The sequence below is a fragment of the Trametes versicolor genome, assembly GCF_000271585.1.
Source record: "Trametes versicolor FP-101664 SS1 unplaced genomic scaffold TRAVEscaffold_13, whole genome shotgun sequence".
NCBI lineage: Eukaryota > Fungi > Basidiomycota > Agaricomycetes > Polyporales > Polyporaceae > Trametes > Trametes versicolor.
In genome coordinates, this window is record NW_007360333.1 from 1,114,922 (window position 1) to 1,128,099 (window position 13,178).

Consider the following 13,178-nt stretch of genomic DNA (forward strand, 5'->3'; position numbering starts at 1 on the left):
ACCAAATGGTCCTGGTCGGAGCCCAGGTAGGCCCTTCGAACATGCTTTCGCTCGTTCCGCCCTGTGGCGACTGCAGCTGCACCGATCCCATCCTGATAACCGGAGCCATCAGTGAAGACGCAGAACTCGCCGCTACTCACGATGTCATCGACCATAGCTGCCGCACTGCCCACGAGACCGTGTTGAGCCCATACGCCGAGGCAAATGCTGGCGCGCGTGCTCTCTGCGGTCATCCGGTTGCGGACGTGCGAGAGGAGGAGTCGACCGCGGCTAAAGATTCGCTCCACCTCGACCGACGTGGCTAGAGACCGCGTGTCAGCCAATCTGAGTCGTCCCGCAAGTCTGGAGAGGTGACGTACCTGGGATGTTCAGATAATCAATCGCCATCCTGGAAAGGCGGGGGTACGTCTTGCGCTTTCCCTGCCACCACGCGATGGCGTCCTTGATCGGCTCGACCTCGGCGGCCAGGTACCGCTTCAGCTCGTCAGTGTCCGAGGGCTCGCGCGCGCCGTTGAGGAACGGCAGGTTATCGAAGATATTGCCGTCGGTGTCGTCGTTGGCAGCATGCTGTGTGTGAGAGAGACTTGTTAGCCTAGACAGCACGCCGGTGCGGAAGTGACGTACCTGTGTGCGAGGCTCATTGCCCTCATCATGTGCGGCACCAGCCTCGTCGTCATCCTTGGGCAAGGAGACGTCCCGATCAGCGTACTTGGCGTCGTACTGCCGGCGCACGAGTTCCTCCGCGACCTTGATCCACTCGGGTAGCCACCCGGCCTTCTCGAAATAGGCCGTCTTGTAGCTAGGATGCAGGACTAAAATGATATTCATTAGCGGTCAGAACATCGCAAGTGTTTAACAGCACGTACTCATGGCAATGCGGTACGCCTCAGACGCGTCCGTGAGCTCGTAGTATTTGTTGAGCGTCCGCTTCGCGAGGCCCATGGCGGTCCGGATGGCGAAATCGTATTTGGCCGTCTGCTTGTGCTTGGTGGCCAGCCGCTGGTCGATGAGATCCATCGCCGGAATGACGGTGGCGAGGTTGGGCATCCCACGGCAGAAGAAGAGTGTGGCCTCCTTGAAGACCTGGGCCAGCCAGGGAGGGAGGGAGGCCAGCGAGGCAAGTCAGCGTGCGCCGAGAGGATGCCACACGAAGGTTTGGAGTTAAGGTTTGTCAGCATTCGTCGGCACACAAACTTAAAATTAAGGTTCAAACCTTCAGGACGTCTGCCAGCTGGCGAGCAATGGTCCACTCGCGCGTACTGAGCTCGTACTTGCGCAGCTCCAAGTCTCTGTCCGCACACATCGAATCGACGACCTTCTGGTACTGCAAGGCGACGTTCAACATGTCATAAGTCGAGTTCCACCGGGTGGACACGTCTCGCGGAATCAAACGCTCCGGCATCTTCAAGTCGGCCACCCGCTTCTTGTAGGCGGGCAGGAGGATCGTGCTGGAGTTGACGACCTTCGAGGCGAACTTCCGGATCTACAGGTGCGTCAACAGTCTGTCCTAACTCTGATTTGGACTGACCACTCACCTTCGTCAAAACCAGTCGCACAGGACGGACCTGGCGCTGGAACTCGTCCCGCTCTTCCTCTGTCATCGCCGCAATCTCGTCCACCCACCCCTCTGCATCATCCATCTCCTCCGCACCTGACAGCGGAATGAAGTCGCCGTCGCCCTCTACCGACACACCTCCTTCCTCCGACTGCTCTTCGTCATCCTCTGCCGCCAACTCGTACAGCTCCTGATCAGCTGCATCCACCTCCCTGTCCGCCTTCGCCTTCAGTACGTCGAACTGCCAAAGCAGCGTCTTGACTACGAGGTTGATGACGTGCGCAAAGCACCGCACGCGGCCCAACAAACCTTCGAAGCCCTCGACGCGCTCCCCCAAGAGGTCGGTCATGACGTCGTTCGGCGAGGCGTTATCGCACGCCAATCCGAGCATCTGCCACGCCCAGGTAAGCACTCCGTCCCTCTCGACCGCCCTCCACGCACTCACCTTGTCCTCAATTCCGAAGTCGCTGAGGACCTGCATGAAGGTGTCCGCCAGGTTGCTGCCAGAGTGGGACTGGGGCCGCGCACGTATGATCAGCATGGATCCCATGTGAGTACCTGAGCACCCACGTACCTCGGCGACCTCCAGGAGGTCCAGGAGCATACTGACAGGCTCGTCGCGCAGGACAAAGTGGACGGTGATTGCGACGAACGCGCGGTGATTGGACAATGTCCAAGCATCCGTCGCAAAGCTCAGGTCACCATCGTAGTCCTGGAGGAGTCGCGCTATCTTCTCGCGAACTTTACCGTAGATAACTTTCATGTTGCGCGCGACGGTCGATGGGGAGGGTACCCAGTACCCAGGCCGTCCCGTCTTCATCAGGTTGAGGAAGCCTGGGTCCTTGACGATTACGTGAGGGCGCATGCTCTGCGATACCCACTTTACGATCTCCACCCTGTGTTCGTGTTTCCCGCTGCTCAGTGCTCTAGGTCTAGAACCGTGGACAAGTCGACATACCTGGTCTCCGCGCGGGTATGCGTACGGTGGGAGTAAGTGACCTGCCCTTTCTTGCGTTCGAACGAGTACGTAATAACACCGTTTCTTCTCAGCCCGCCCACAATCTTCTCGCGAACCTCGTCGACGTTGGCTGCCTTATCAGCCTCGCTCAAGGCCTCCTCACCCCAGCACTTCTTGACGTGCCTCCGGAGGTTGCCAGTGGAAGACGAGTCACCTGTATCGAGGTACCGGCGGCAGGTATACTTACAACCCTTTGCAGCGCAGTGGAAGACATGCACGCGACGCTTCCCATCGTACACGATGTCCGGCGTCTTGCCATAGAAGGCGTACACCGGGGACGTCCAGTCCGCGCTCAAACATTCTGCCATATACACGTGAGTCTCTGCAAGTGTGTGCATGTTATGGACAAGTACTCACCGAGCTCCGCCTCCGACGTCTCGTCCTCCGACGCGTCCTCCTTATCGGTATCGTCCACCGTCATCTCGACATCGCTGTCATCACCACGACGCGAACCGCCCGTCTCCATCCCATTCTCATCTACAACGACTATCCCCTCACGCTCCAACTCGGCGTCTTCTTCCTCCTCGGTGCGACAGGTCACCTTGCGACTTCCACGCGTCGACGTCGAAGTGACAGACGCCTGCGAAGCCGCACGGGACACTGACTTGTGCTGCCAAGTGGGTGAGTACTAGTACATCATCGAGAAGCTCCATCACTGACCTGCGGGGCGGTGGCTTTGTTGCCAGCCTTCTTCGACGGCTCCGTGGCCTTGTCGCTGCCGCGCACCTTCTTCGTAGGTGCACGACTGCCCGTCGACATAGAGGCTCGGTGCTTTGCCATGAGGGATAGCTAGGGTAGGGAGGATGGTTCTGCGGCGAGGTTGGGATGTGATGAAGAGTTGCAGAGCACCCCGTCTCAACGGTGCAACATCTTTTATGCCACGTACGCTGATGTATTATATAAGAACTATACAGTTGCCGGATGCCGGACTTTACTTGTTTTGGTATTGCGCCGGCGCCTGTCAGACCCAAGCGCCAGGTGTTCAGTACACGCGGCCTAAATAGGCAACTGGCGGGTTGGCGCTACGGGTTCGGGTATGCGGCGGGTCCGGGTTGCCGGGTACAGGGGTCCTGCATCCTCACCCCTACCCCTACCCGCCCGACCCCTACCCGCCCGACCCCTACCCGTAACCCGTGACGGGTTGCGGTACCCGTGGTGATCCCTACAAACAACGACAGTAGCCCGCTCTTCCAGCCTCGCGTCTCCACGTGAGGTGCGAAGCCCGCCTAAGAAGAAGGCGAAGGGCAAGGCCGCCGCGTCCAGTGAGCCGTCTGCCCTGCTTCAGTGCCCTCCTTTGACCGTGCTGAAGGATCCACAGATGACCCCGCAGGCTCCGTGGACGACCCTGCGAGCTCTGTGGACGACCCCGCGGGCTCATCGGGCGACGACCCCGCAGGCTCATCGGGTGACAACCTCACAGGCTTGTCAGGCGACGACGCTAAAGCTGAGGACACTGACGGCGGTGTCCCGGCTCTCGCAGCTCGTACGAAGCGTGTGCGCCATGCGCACCCCATCACTGGGGATTCAAAGTCTGCGCGATTCCGCGAGAAGCACAAGGGCAAGTCCCACGAGGACGTCTTGAGTACGTCAACCATCGTCTCCGCTTGCCTCTTCGCTGCCGTGCGCTGATCCGCTTTGCACTGCTACAGAGATCGTCTCAGCAGGCTGGTGCTCCAAGGTCTATGACCATTTCCGACCACCGGAGATCGTGCAAGGCCAGAACGGCTGTGCAATCTATCGCTTCGTGTGCAAGAAGTAAGTTGTACCACATTTTACTCTACGTTCAAGGTCTACCGCTGACATTTGAGCCAGGCATCTATCGAAGCATGTCAACCGAGTCGATTACGAAGTGTCGACAGGAAACCTCAGGTGCCATGTCAAATGCTGCGACCCCGACGAGATCCCGGAGACAGAGCAGATCTCTGCGTTCGCTCATGGGTCCACATACAGCCCAGCCCGCTTGCGTGTGCTCGTTGCGCTGTGGTGCGCCAGACGCCATCGCCCTTTTACTATCATTGAAGACCCAGAGCTCAGGCGAATCCTGCGCATGTTGTACGCGAAGGTGGAGATCCCGTCTCGTATGACGGTGTCGCGAGACCTGCGCTTGCTTCATGCAGATGCGAAGGCCAGGCTCGTCGACAAACTCCTTGTACGTGTCTGATCTATCCTTGATGTTCTGATTATCACTGATGTGTCGGGTTAGAAACTACCGTTCAAGCTTCACCTCTGTGTGGACGGTTGGACGTCCCCGAACGTTTTATCGTTCTTAGGGATCACTGTCCACTGGAACGACAACGGAGAGATCCGCCATGTAGTGCTTGATTTTGTTAAGTGAGTATCTGATCTACGTGTATATCCATGACATTGGGAAGTACTAATGAACCACTGCGGCAGACTCACAAGTGCACACTCAGGCGCATACCTTGCGGAGAAGTTTGTGGAGTGTCTCAACGATTTCGGGATTGCAGAGAAGGTAAGATTGCACCTTTACTCGCACTACTGCAGCATTGTTGCACACTTGTACTCACCAATTCCTCTGGCAGGTGCTCGTTGTAACGTGCGACAATGCCGACAATAATACAACAATGCTCAAGGCGATGATGAAGCTCATTCGAGGCTACCGCGGGACCCTGACGCGTGTCCGATGCTTTGGGCACGTCCTAAACCTCGTAGTGAAGGTACGCCATTCGGTGTTTTGATGGTCAGACTAGGTGATGCAAGCTGACTTCTCTTGTATTCAATTAGGCTATCCTCTCGCAGTTTGAGAAACGGAAGGCCTGCAAAGACCGTGATGAAGAGTCTGAGGACAACAAGGACACCGTCGACGATGCGGAGCGCCAGCTTAACGCGCTCAATGACGACATTGAGGTTGACGATGAAGACGATCTCGGTGCGGATGATGCCGATGAGGATTGTGAGAGCGCCGACAATGCGCTGCTCGATCAGCTCGATGAGGAACATCCCGAGCTTGTTTTGTCGCGTGCGGACATCGTTGTAGGCCAGCTCGCTGTGGAGAAGGTGCGTGTGCATTGTTACGATTGCTGCGGGGCACTGTACTAACTACAATTGCTTCTAGATCACGAAGCTTTCGAAGAAGGTGTGGAATAGTCCCACCGTGCGCGCCGAGCTATCGAAACTTGCGAAGGAGGCCATTCTCGATTGTGAGGTGCTTGTTTGATCAGTCAAGACACGGTGGAATACCGTCACAGAGGTCCTCAAGCGCGCCCTCAAGATGTGCGATGTCCTCAGTGAGCTCTGCGATAAGGCCCAATTCAACAAGCGCGATGGAGTGCGTCTGCGCCGGTACATTCTCACCGATCCCGAATGGGTTCTCATCGGCCAGTTGCACGACCTTCTTGACGTGAGTACTGTGCAGTGTAGGCAGCCGATGTCGGGGACAGTAAACTGATACATCACAGCCATTCCTGTTCGCCACCAAGCAGATCTCCACAAGCACTCGTGCTCTCGTGCACGAGGTAATCCCCTACATCGACATACTCACGGAGCACCTTGACGACTTCGCTGATGACGAAGATCTTGTCCCATCGGTGTGCGCTGCAGCAAAGTGCGGCCATGCAATCATGAACAAGTATTACGAGCGTACCGATGAGACCATCGTGTACCGCATCGCAATGAGTACATGCCCGTCCTAGCTTCACCAATCACCAGCTGTGGTAGTCGTAATGTATTATAAACCGTTCATAGGCCCGCGGCGCATTACATTATAAACCGTTCCGGTTCGTAATGTATTACGAACACCCCGGGGGCCCGAGGCATGTGCCCGGCACCTGCCAAATATGGCAGGCAGCCCCGGAAGCGCTGTTATCAGTGCCCGGCACTGTTCCCGGGCTTATCTATCTTAGATTATGCCTTTATCTCATCAATCCGAGTTCCCCGGACATTCCGGGAGCCCCTCCCACCGGCGCTTTGGCTCCCGCCCCCGCCACTTCCCAATTAGGCAGGTGCACTCAACACCTGCACCTGGGGCACGTTGCCTGGCTCATATTTCGCTCAATACTCATCGCATAGGGTTGAAACCGGGTGCGTTCTGTGCGTATCTACGAGGGCTACAGGATGGAATCTAAACGTCCAAAATCGGATATGTATTGGCGGCGCTACATCGTATATTGATGGCTACTTTACAGAAATACCGCGCGGGCCATAGCACGCCCGGTACCACACGCGCCAACATGAATCTGGTATCCCTGGATAGCGCTGAACAGTGGCCTTCGAACGCGCACTTTGCGGTGAGGATCGGACCACGCGTTCCTGTTCTGTACCTGGTCCACATGGGCAGGTGGTCATTTCCGGGTTCCCGGGCCATATTATGGCCGCATCTGGGCGTATTTGCACGTATATGGGCTTTTTTTAAAGCGACGACTATGTAAAATATTTAGGAAGTCAAAAAGTAGCTGCGCGCACTGCTAGAAGCGATGTGCAACGCCAGGAAAGGGGCTACACCTCAAGACACCTTCATGGTGGATTTCCAGTGTGCATAGTATCTCCATGCAATGAATACCATACCACTGGAAAGCTACAGCTCACAGCTTTCCAATGATGTACAATGCAATACAGACTCTCCGCTTGATGCATCTTTATTAGGATGCCTCTCTCCTCATCCCTCCCAACAGTCCTCCTTGTTCTATAGCACCATGAATGGTTTCTTTGCTCGGAAAACCATCTTGGAATGTACTCCCAATCATTTAAAGATTATACACAGTCTTTGGGAGTGATTTGTCTTTGTACACCATATCAGCTCAGTTTATTCCTGCTTTTTCGCATCTTCTGCACTATTATGAACGTAGCTCCTTCAATTGACCGCCGATTGGGGTGCTTTTTTTTCGTATTGTGGCTACAATATGTATGTATATGTCCATTAACTTACAGGGCTCCGCCTGGGGTTCTCATGACTGTATGCTCTTATCAGTGTTCCACTCTCAGTACATTGCGTCGCGCTGAATAGGGGGCCGAATAAACTGAAAAAGGCCGATCTTGAACACCCTACCGGCCGAGAGCACGCACACAAAAAATGAAGGGAAACGAGTAAATATTGAGGGAGATATAACAAGATCTGTTGACACAGGGGATAGCCGCCGACCGTCTTAAGACGGTGTGGGCGGCAGTGCTGTGACAGTGCCGGAATCCGAGGGCAATATAAGCAGTGCTACAGCAGGGCAAGGCTGTAGCACTGTAAAATCGCTATCTTGACGAGTTTTCCACCGTTTCCTGAGCTTGTTTTTGCGTTGTAATGTGGTTCAAATGCTCTATATAATTGTTGAACCAGATCAGACATAGCTATTCTAAGGGGCCAGATATGAAGGTATAAAAGCCAACACTGATAACACTCTGCCGGAATTCAAACATATTCGATTGTGCTGAAATTTTGTGCACGTATTCTCAGACCTATAATGCAGCTGCACACCCAATTTGAAGGCGATACGCGGTGAGACGAGAACGCAAGAGGCATCTTTCTCACCAGCAGCTGATTAGCAGTCCTGGCAATGTTTAACCATATATAACGCAAGAATCACTAATTCCCTGTAAAGCGCCATATTTAAGCTTTGTTTCAAGCTCACGAACATAAAAATCTGCCGTGTTTTGGGCGAGATATGGCCCAGTTAGGCCTGCCCAGCCCCTTGCTAGAGGTGGACAGGCCGCCGAGCTCGATCGGGTGGCCGGATCTTTGCCGCAAATGGCGCGTTCGAAAGCCACTGCTCAGGGCGTTCTGGGGATACCGGGAGCGCCTCTGTGCGTGAGGAATTGGGCGCGCTATGATCCCCGCAGTATTCCTGTAAAGCGCCCATTAAAGCACCATGTAGCGCCGCCAATACATACCCAAATGTTGACGTTTAAACGCCGGTTTGTAGCCCTTGTAAATACGCACAAAACGCGCCCAGTGCGACGCTCAGGCGTGGATTAATAAGTGAGCTATGAGCCAGGCAGTTTGCCCTGGGTGAAGGTGTTCAGTATACTTTCCTAATTGGGATGTGGCGGGGCGGGAGCCAAAGCGCCGATGGGAGGGGCTATCGGGATGTCCGGGGAGGTCGGGTTGATGAGATAGAGGCCTTATCTATAAGAGATAAGCCACTGGAGAGTGCCGGGCACTGATAACAGCCCTCCCGGGGCTACCTGCCATATTTGGCAGGTGCCGGGCAGATGCCTCGGGCCCCCGGGGTGTTCGTAATACATTACGAACACGAACGGTTTATAATGTAATGCGCCGCAGGGTTATGAACGGTTTATAATACATTAAAACTACAACAGGGGCTGCACCAATGATTAGGCACTAACTTCATTATTTGCACACAGTCCTCCACCCCGCTTACAAGGCTCAATACTTCCGCGACCACAGGTGGCTCAAAGAGTGGATCACGGTCGCCATCGACATCACGAAGGAGGAGTGGAACAACCACTACAAGCCCAAGAAGGCCGCTCCTGCTGTGATACCCCCCGGGCCTTCCGCGTCGGGCTCCGGTGCGGCTGCGGACAAGGGGAAGGGGAAGGCTATCGCGTCCGGCTCTGGGTCAGCCTCGGCGCGCACCGGGGCTGGGCGCCGCAGTGCTCAAGCATCTGGAGCAGGTGTTAAGGTGCGCCTTGTGATTTACAACTTGTCGACGCCCGAACCTCACAGTTGATTGCTTTCAAAGAACTCCGCGGCGATGTTTGCGAGCATCAACAGAAAGGACACGACTACCGATGCACTCGACAAGTACCTGGAAGCCGCCCCCGACAGCACCGTCGACGACCCTCTCAAGTACTGGAACACAAGACTGGAGAGCACCCGAGACAAATCGTCGCCTGAGGCTGCGCTCGCGCGCATGGCGCTGGATTTCTTGTCAGCCCCCGGTAAGCTTAATCAAGTAGCAGTGTTTATGATGCAGCTAACACAGCCCCCCTACTAGCAACGTCCACAGATGCGGAGCGATCCTTCTCATGTGGACATCTGACTGTCTCCCGCCTACGCCATTCCCTCGCAGATGAATCCGTGCGCACGAGCACCATTTTGGGCTCCTGGGCCTTGCTTCCAGATGTCCTCGCAGAGGATGAGCTCGTCGAAGTCATAAAGGCGCATTCGGCTTCCTCGGGACCTCACAAGCATCCCCAAGACCCTCAAGATGCTGCGGGCGTGCACGCCGGCCCGTCCCGCACTACTGGTGCAAAGGCTGTGGCGTCTCAGCATGCTGGTGGGCGCACTGGAGCGTCTTGTGTTGTGGATAAGGTTGTCATCGAGCTCGACTAACTACAATACCCCGTACTCCTCAGCCCTTATTTGTTCTGAATAAAATATCTCGACTTCCGTGTGGCCGTTTCACCGCGTGTATGGTGCGTTTTGAACGTGTGTGGTATACGTCGTCGTTGTACAAGTTTCAGGCCGTTCGCGCCAGGCGTTCTTGCGCACGAAGGCCATCTCTGTTAGAGCATACCTGATTACTTGCGCGGGAGCTCTACCTGACATATCTCGACTTACGTGCGGCCGTTTCACCGCGTTTGGAGCGCGTTTTGAACGTAAGTAGTATATGTTGTTGCTGTACAAGTTTCAGGCCGTTCGTGCCAGGTGTTCTTGCGCGCGAAGGCCATCTGTGTCGACACATATCTAGACTAGGAGCACTAGCACTATATCAATTTGTCCCCCGTACTTCGATGTCTAGGCAGCAGTTGTACCGCAACTATAGCGCTATTTCATGGTATAAGAGAACCTCCATGCCATACTATGCTTTGTTACGGGTTTTTGCGGCTCAGAACGGCTCTGCACGGTTCAGTGCAGGTCACCTGCGGGTCACGGATACAGATCCCACGGGTGCAGGTGATCTGTGGTACGGATTTATTGAGGATCCAGGTGGGCTGGCTTGAGCTGCAATAGACCTGTGGATGAGGATCCAGGTGAGCCGCAGGTGGATCCGTGTGCAGCCTTACCGCGGAATATAGCATTCGACCCTCAATACGGGTCAAGAACTACAACGCACCCACTGAATACGGGTGCGCACATGGGAACACAGGAGCCATACACTGCATATGTCCGCATCGCAAGGACCTGCATATCGCACAGGCCACGTAGATCACACGTGGGATTGGCATAATCCACACCAATCTATGGGACTATCCACCCATGCTGGATGGGAACCTCTGACCACACCTGCGGGTCAGAATAACGACATAGTCTATACAGGGCCCGCATATGGACCTTGTGATAGTATTACTATCAATTGTCTATTGCAGATGATAGACAAAATGGTAGGCCCTGCACCCATTGGTGATCCTCCCACATACCTCAAGGTGGCAAAGCTACCGCCACCCAAGACGTACAAAGGGAAGGATGACCTCGATGCATTCAAAGTGTGGCTGCGAGGCTTACTCGAGTGCTTCAATACGCTCAGGATCATGGGTCCTGAGTTGGATTGAGAGCGTGTCCATATTCTTGGGCAAGCTGTTAGCGGGGAAGCTGCTAACTGGCTGTACAACACTGTACAGTCTCCTTCTAGAGAAAAGAAGGATTGGCTATTCAAGGAAGTCGTAATAGCTATGTACCGCAGGTTCATCCACAAGGACCTGAACCTGAAAGCGGAGCAACAATATGCTTTGCTGAAGTACAAAGCCAGCGAAGGCGGAGTAGCCACACTGTATGAACGGCTACTCTACACATTGGTCCAACTCTGGGAACAACCTACGCCATACCAGTTGCATAGTAAATTCATCAGCGCGCTGCCCAATGACATTGTGCAGATCATGACCGTATTAAATGGTCTGTCACTGTACAAGACCAACATCACACAGGGACCTGGCCTAGCTTAAAAGGGTAAAAATGAAGTATGTCTTTACGATTGATGAGGAACAAAGAAATCGTTTCTTATGGGGTGACCTTCCTGCCAACTTGTGACACCTCAATTGATGCCTGTGGGAAAATATTTTGAAACTCCGCTAATCAGCCATTAGTGTTGAGATAGGCGCCACATACATTCTCCACTTACAAACCCAGGGTTAGGGTTCTCCTCCATTAGGAATTTTAGGGTTAGACACTAGATTGCTGCACACAGCCACTCTGACCATCTGCTAATGAGGCTCTAATGCTTCCCAATAGGTGTCTATGTAACCCTAGGTGGCACTACACACCTGCGGCTTCATGCACACTCAAATGCAGGCTATAACAAACATCTATATAGACTCAAACACAATGTGCATCATAGCATAAGGGTATATCTATATAGTTTACATTACTAGCAATTGTGCTAGTAGTGGTGAAGGGTCTATGATTATTCCTGCCAAGAGAGAACACTGATCACATATTTGAGGGGTGGTTATGTGTACACATAGGACATGCTATAGTGCCATGATATATGTGATTGTATCTCTTTCATCTATGGCAGTTACTAGGGTGATTGAAACTGCAGTTTATCTACTCTGTCTTTGTTTAAAAGACTAAAATCAAAGTATTTCCTTTTTCTGTTGCCCAATGTAGAGACCATCAAAACCAAAACAGTACCATATTGTAGAGCTTGTGAAGGGCTTTCTGATGATATATGATATGTGCTATATGGATGGGAACTGGTGAAACAGCGAGGGAAATACTTCTAAAAAGCGGCTGCTTTTCAAAAAATCTTTTTAAGTACCACGAGCGCTAGTAGATCGCGCTGGGCCAGCGCGATCTACTAGCGCCCATTAGACTTCACCAAATCGCGCGTTGGGCGCCTATTCGGCCGGCAGGATCAGGCCCTGTGAAGCCCTCTTTAAACCGCATTCATTGGCCATTTATACATTATGCAGGGTATATATGACCCGGAAAACACCTCCATTGTATAGATATTGGCGAGCAGGTTCTAATGATATGCATATCAACATTTATTGATAAGCAGATCACTGCAATAAATCCAATTTTGCACATTTTATACCACTTTGTAGGCCAATATGCTCCTGTGTTGTTTATAGCCCACAGTGTGCCCAGGTATATGTGATGTGTCTACATGACATTGCTGTCTTGGTACTAGGACAACTGCAGAAACAATAATGTATATATACCAAAAACTGACAGAGATATGGGTTTAATCATGCCCACTTACCTCTTTCTAGTGTTGTATTGAGGTATTACATTGCTTGTATAGCGGAATTTTCTGGGTACACTAGTATCATAGCATCACCATTGAATAGAGATCAATATTCTGAGCCCAATAGTATATAATACTTGACCATTTGATGAATATGCCAGGCCACTAGCGCTTATTGCCAATTGTGGCACTAATAGAAATATATCTAGTCCATATCTTCTTCCACTGTCACCACATCCTTGATTTGTTTGCACAGATGGATTCTCCTTATCTACAGCTTCCTGGCGATATATTATATGTCCCATTTGGACAAGCAGAAGCCAAGATATTGACCCTTCTCTGTTTGGAGCCAAACAAGACCAAAGCCAATGGCACGCCGACGCGATTCCGCGTCGTCGTGCCACTAGCTTTGGCTTTGTTTGTTTTCAGCCACAGCTCAACATAATGTGCTCATTAATAGACAAGTGTATGGTGTAACATACCACTATTATATATCACCAGAAAGCTGTTGATGAGGAGAATGCAATGGGGGTGTTTGTATAGGATACTGAGCACATATGGGAGTGCT

The 13,178-nt window shown here is 53.0% G+C and overlaps 5 protein-coding genes across 5 annotated transcripts; 1 reads left to right on the forward strand and 4 right to left on the reverse strand.

The window, feature by feature from the left end:
- Positions 1–170: 170 nt before the first annotated feature.
- TRAVEDRAFT_81521 (HAT dimerization) lies at positions 171–486 on the reverse strand (the record flags this gene model as incomplete). The annotated part of the gene is made up of 2 exons (XM_008046188.1): positions 171–301; positions 360–486. Coding segments are annotated over 2 exons (258 nt in total), but the record flags the coding sequence as incomplete, so codon positions are not given.
- Positions 487–852: 366 nt separating this feature from the next.
- Positions 853–1,483, reverse strand: TRAVEDRAFT_135339 (uncharacterized protein; the record flags this gene model as incomplete). The annotated part of the gene is made up of 2 exons (XM_008046189.1): positions 853–1,074; positions 1,214–1,483. Coding segments are annotated over 2 exons (492 nt in total), but the record flags the coding sequence as incomplete, so codon positions are not given.
- A 292-nt stretch (positions 1,484–1,775) lies between these two features.
- On the reverse strand, positions 1,776–1,949 carry TRAVEDRAFT_79078 (uncharacterized protein; the record flags this gene model as incomplete). Its single annotated transcript, XM_008046190.1, has 1 exon — positions 1,776–1,949. A coding segment is annotated over one exon (174 nt), but the record flags the coding sequence as incomplete, so codon positions are not given.
- A 264-nt stretch (positions 1,950–2,213) lies between these two features.
- On the reverse strand, positions 2,214–2,881 carry TRAVEDRAFT_134670 (uncharacterized protein; the record flags this gene model as incomplete). The annotated part of the gene is made up of 2 exons (XM_008046191.1): positions 2,214–2,451; positions 2,514–2,881. Coding segments are annotated over 2 exons (606 nt in total), but the record flags the coding sequence as incomplete, so codon positions are not given.
- Positions 2,882–8,881: 6,000 nt separating this feature from the next.
- TRAVEDRAFT_87097 (uncharacterized protein) lies at positions 8,882–9,648 on the forward strand (the record flags this gene model as incomplete). The annotated part of the gene is made up of 3 exons (XM_008046192.1): positions 8,882–9,013; positions 9,221–9,419; positions 9,476–9,648. Coding segments are annotated over 3 exons (504 nt in total), but the record flags the coding sequence as incomplete, so codon positions are not given.
- Positions 9,649–13,178: the final 3,530 nt, after the last annotated feature.